The sequence below is a fragment of the Amphimedon queenslandica genome, unplaced genomic scaffold (genome assembly GCF_000090795.2).
Source record: "Amphimedon queenslandica unplaced genomic scaffold, v1.1 AMPQUscaffold_13396, whole genome shotgun sequence".
Taxonomy (NCBI): Eukaryota; Metazoa; Porifera; class Demospongiae; order Haplosclerida; family Niphatidae; genus Amphimedon; species Amphimedon queenslandica.
In genome coordinates this window covers 81087-86346 of record NW_003546368.1, presented here as the reverse complement: position 1 = coordinate 86346, position 5260 = coordinate 81087, and the positions used below count along the sequence as shown (strand labels likewise).

General features: G+C 33.8%; 1 protein-coding gene and 1 long non-coding RNA gene across 2 annotated transcripts; both read right to left on the bottom strand.

Annotated features, from left to right (window-relative positions):
- Positions 1–470: 470 nt before the first annotated feature.
- LOC109582193 (uncharacterized) lies at positions 471–717 on the bottom strand. The gene is made up of 2 exons (XR_002184958.1): positions 626–717; positions 471–582 (listed from the first exon to the last, which is right to left on the bottom strand). It is a non-coding gene; the product is annotated as an uncharacterized LOC109582193 (long non-coding RNA).
- A 3007-nt stretch (positions 718–3724) lies between these two features.
- On the bottom strand, positions 3725–4768 carry LOC109582192 (uncharacterized). Its single transcript, XM_019996845.1, has 6 exons — positions 4675–4768; positions 4555–4623; positions 4251–4437; positions 4139–4204; positions 4026–4085; positions 3725–3973 (listed from the first exon to the last, which is right to left on the bottom strand). The coding sequence occupies exons 3-6, from the start codon at positions 4409–4411 to the stop codon at positions 3883–3885; spliced, it is 378 nt and encodes a 125-aa protein (XP_019852404.1). The 5' UTR covers positions 4412–4437; positions 4555–4623; positions 4675–4768; the 3' UTR covers positions 3725–3882.
- Positions 4769–5260: the final 492 nt, after the last annotated feature.

Sequence of the window (5260 nt, the reverse complement as noted above, 5' to 3'; positions counted from 1 at the left end):
TTTTAATATTACAGTCATTTTAATAAATGTGCATATACTTACCTTTTTTGATTTGCTTTTCTTTTGATATACATAACAATTACTATGATCATACCCATTGCTAGTAGCATAATATATACTACAGTTATGCTGACTATCAATCCAATGTTTTCCCCATCATTTACTAATATAGTCACAGTAGGATAAGGAACTATAAAGAGTAACTAATTAATGCATTTATGAAGCGATTGTGTTTCTATCATCAATTTATGCATTTTGATGTTTCTCAAATCTAACTAGTATGCAAACCTGATACTAAATCTATTGATTGAGTCCTCTCTCCTTCATAAATGATTCCATTACTATTAAATGATGTAGATATAGAGAACAAGTAGTTCAGATTAGGATCTAATCCTCCTATTAGACCTTCAGTAGTATCACCTGGGAATACTCTCATTCCTGTCTCTACTTGTCTCTTCTTTCTTGAGGAGCTACTGGTTGACTCATAATAGACAGTATAATGACTAGCTCCATGAACTGAATCCCACACAGCTATCACTGCTGAAGAAATGAACTTTGTTATAGAAAAGGTTTGAATGACAGCTACATAAAATAAATAATAATAGTCTATAAAAATAACACTTACGTATTTCAGTAGTGGTATATTCTCTATCAGTCCATTCTCCTGGTCCAATACTAGTATATGCTCTCACTCCAATAGTATAACTAGTATTAGGTATCAATCCTACTATACTGTAATAAGTGTAAGTAGTGTTAGTTATATTGTATGGACCAGTACTGGTAGACTCTCTATATCTTATCTCATATACTGTAATGATCCCATTAGGTATTATAGGAGGATTCCATACAATAGTTATTGCAGTTGGTGTCCTTGCATGTGTTAGATCAGATATCATACCAGGAACTGTGTTAAGATCATGTTAAACTGATCAATATCTCATTGACTTACTTGATTCACCAGTTAATTGTAATTCTTGTCTAGCTGGTCCATTCATATTATAATTATAAGGTATTATACTCACAGTATAGTTAGTATATGGTATTAATCCTCTGAGATTATACATTCTGTTGTCTCCTCCAGTGATATTAACAGTATAACTAGTGTTTGAAGTGATGTTAGTGTATGTGAGGTAGTATCCAGTGATTGGTCCATTCCTTCCATTGCAAGGTACTTCATCCCATGAGACAGTCATTGACACTGACTCTACTGATGAGAATATAATATCACTCACTGGTGCAGTAGGGGCTATAGGAACATAAATATAAGAGTAATTACTTTGATATCATACCTGTAAAGAGTGTAGTTATGTTACTAGTATTGAAATGTACCATATCAGTTCCATATACTCCAATAAGATCAAAGCCACATTGACTGTAAGGAGGTATACCAGTTGAAGTATGTAGTGATGAAACTGATGTTTCATTATCACTAGTGAATGATGATTCACATACTCTCCTGCATCTCCTATTAATATTATAACTAATTGGTAATATAGGAGTTGGTGGACTCCATGTTAATGTAATGGCAGAAGTTGTAGCGATTGTAATCATTAAATCACTAACCACTGGATCACCTGAAATAATAATGCATACATATAATGTTAATTTCTATAATTATAATATGATAGCTTACTAAATGTTAACATAACTGAAGCATTTCCACTAGGTAGAGAAGCTGATCCATAAGATACTACATAAAAAGTGTATGTATATCCTGAAAACAATCCTAATATATTGATTGTTGTATAATTAGTGTTGGATACACTAACAGGAGTATTATTAGACAGTTGATAGTAGACCTCATAACCAGTAGCTCCTGATACAGTAGACCAGGAGAGTCTTACTTGAGCTAAACCAGTACTTAATCTTGTAGCAGTTAAACCAGTTGGAGTATCAGGTACTACAATACATTGATAATACTTATGCTATAAATATATTATCACTAACCTGATATTTTATATGACGAAGTACTAGTAACTGCAGTAACACCACTTATAGTACCAGCAGTTACTCTTGTATTAGATACAGTACACTGATAGTTGCCTGCCTTACTTAAGTTTGCTGCTGTCACTCTTGTAGCAGATCCTGATTCATTCACTATCACACGAGACAGTTCAGTAGATATTCCATTCCCATTCACTGAACAACTGACAGTAGTAGGAGGACCATCAGAGACATTGAAACTGAGACTGAAGACTGGAGGAGTAGCTAATCTACTAGTGGAGAGGAGAGAGAACTGCATAGTAGGATCAGCATCAGGACCATCTGTAAAAGAAGTACATTAATTACAGTCTATATTCATCACATACCATTGTTATTGTATCCAGTATCAGTATATACTCCAACCACTAGTGTTTGATTCACTCCATTCTCATCAGGAATGATACACTTGTATAAACCTTCATACCCTAATAGTCCATCTCTTCTAGCTAGTGCAATCTGACCACTGAATCTCTTACTGTATACTGGTCTAGGAGCTGACAGATCAGTAAAGTTTCCATCAAATAAAGGTACTTCAGTTCCATTAGGATAATACCACACTCCAAAAGCTAGCCACGCCCACTCCCGCCCCGCCCCCTAAATCTGGGGGGGGCCGGGGGAAAAAGACAGGGCTGGGTCTATAATAAGAGACCCAGCCTGCCACTTCCTGTATAATAGGAAGCAACAAAAGTATTTAAGCCTGAGTTTATATACAGGTGGTTTTGGAAAAGGTATGATGGGTTGGCAACTTGTCAAACCACATCAAAGCAATAATGAAATTTATAAAGAAAATGGAGATTGTTAAAAATCTTGAAACTGTAAATTATTTAAAATACAAAAATAAGGCATTATATGCAAAGCTAAAATCTAAACCCAAAACCCCTAGCACCCTAAAATTAGAAAAGGGACATAATACGAAGATCCTAATTAGACTCGAGCACCTAAAAAACTAAAGACTAAACCCTAACCCCTAAACCCTACACCCGAGCGCCCTAAAATTAAGAACGGGACATAATACGAAGAGAATGCTTCGTAGGCTGTGAGGGTTTAGGGTTTAGATTTTGATGTTTTTGTTAGGGACCCTAAACCCTCACAGCCTACTTGAGTTCTTCTGAAATCCTTAATACAGATCTCTCAAAATCATCCTAAAAGTAGCAGTAGTAGCAGAAGAAGAGCTAGAACTACTAGCAGTCGCCATTGTAAAACACGTGAAAGAATTAATCACGTGATGCCACACCCACGTGTGTGGGGCCACGCCCACTTATGCTACGGTCACACCCAAGTCATGTGACACTAGTCACACTACATCCGGTAAAATGGCCAGTTTCTGTTGCCACCGGTAAACTGCATTGTACCCAAAGAAAAGATGGTGGTGCTTGTCCAGATACAGTCATCAGTTGAACTAGTAGTAGTATGAGTAAAATAAGACAAGAACTACAAAAAATAGTTGACAGTGTCATCTTGTTCCCTCAGTAATAAAAATTAACTCCTCCCAAACACTAAAAATAGAACTACTCCTCCAAAACACTCGATTGTAGTGTAAACAAAGTGTAGAGGAGTGGTTTTGAAATTTTATATAAATACTTTGCATGTATATAGCACTGCACTGCATTAATCTAGTATCACATTTGAAAGTGCTAGTAGATATACGTTGTATTTAATAGATATCCATAATTCCGGCAGACATTGTGATTGGGGCATCTTATCAAAAATATAACTAAAATTGAAAAAAATAATCTACCCATAGAATAATGTTTACTAACTAAAATTAGTAAACATTTCTAATTGTAACACAAACACATTTTGTATTATCCACCAGTAACATTATGCTACATGTACATCAAATACATTATGTGAATTATGTTATATAGTAATGTATGTACATAAAAAATGAGTACATTATTAAACAGTTGGTATTTCATATTCAGCAGGTGGTGGAAGAGGAATCTCGTATTCATTATTAGTTGTATCATACACTGGCTCAACAGTTGATCTATTAATAATAACTTTAAATAATAATAATAATTGTATTTTATATAACTGACTGTGTTTGTTGCACTGTACTGTATGCTGGACTATCTTTCATTAGTATATCATCAGCAGTACTGTGTGTGTGTGTGTGTATAGACATAATGTACTAGTCAATAGTGTAACTAACTTTGTTTTAAATTCAGTTGTAGCATAAGCTGGACTGCACTCCATTACAATGTCATTATCTGATTTTCTATTAATTTTAAAATTAATTCAGTAATGAATGTGTACACATTTACCTTTTTTGATTAAAATTACTTCTTTTTATGTGCATTACCAGTACCAGTATAATAATTATAGATATAGCCAATACTAAAAATGCAATAAGAGCTACACTTAGGCCAACTATCACTCCAGTATTTCCATTATTCACTAATACAGTAGTCAATGGAGTAGTCATGGTAGTTGTTTCAGCAGAATAAGAAACTATGAACATAAACATGCATCAATAGATATGTTTACTCATGTTTAATGACACTATTGATGACATTGCTTTAGAGTAAACTGATTATAATACATCTATTAGTATATGTACCGTCTTACTTGTTGATAATCCTGTAACACTAATGACTGATGAAGTGCTTGATACAATAGTAGGAGTTAGAGTAGCACCTAAATACATGAAATGAGTATTATTCATTGAGGGATTCATTATAGTATTACCTGGTGGTATTGGTTGAGTCCTCTCTCCTTCATAAATAATTCCATTAACATTAAATGATGTAGATATAGAGAACAAGTAGTTCAGATTAGGATCTAATCCTCCTATTAGACCTTCAGTAGTATCACCTGGGAATACTCTCATTCCTGTCTCTACTTGTCTCTTCTTTCTTGAGGAGCTACTGGTTGACTCATAATAGACAGTATAATAACTAGCTCTATAAACAAAACCCCACTCAGCCCTCACTGCTGTAGAATTGAGCTTTGTGATAGAAAAGGCTTGAATGACAGCTAAAATAGAAAATACCAAATACAAAGTTATATTAATTTACTATTCTTTACGCAATTGCTTACTATATGTTATTTAATTGCTTACGTATTTGAATAGTACTATATTCTCTATCAGTCCATTCTCCTGGTCCAATACTAGTATATGCTCTCACTCCAATAGTATAACTAGTATTAGGTGTTATATATTGATATATTATTTTGGTATTGATTCCTATTATTATTTTCTAAGGCATTTTGATTACAGTTATTTCTAGTATTATTATTATTGTTATTATGATTATTATTACTACTATTGTTA

Bases quoted from the DNA above. Each gene is read 5' to 3' on its own strand.
- LOC109582192 (XM_019996845.1), bottom strand. From the start codon at position 4,411: ATGACTACTCCATTGACTACTGTATTAGTGAATAATGGAAATACTGGA. The intron at 4,086-4,138 runs GTTAGTTACACT...ACACACACACAG, and splicing joins ACAACTGAATTTAAAACAAA to TACTGCTGATGATATACTAA. The intron at 3,974-4,025 runs GTCAGTTATATA...TATTATTAATAG, and splicing joins AGTACAGTGCAACAAACACA to ATCAACTGTTGAGCCAGTGT.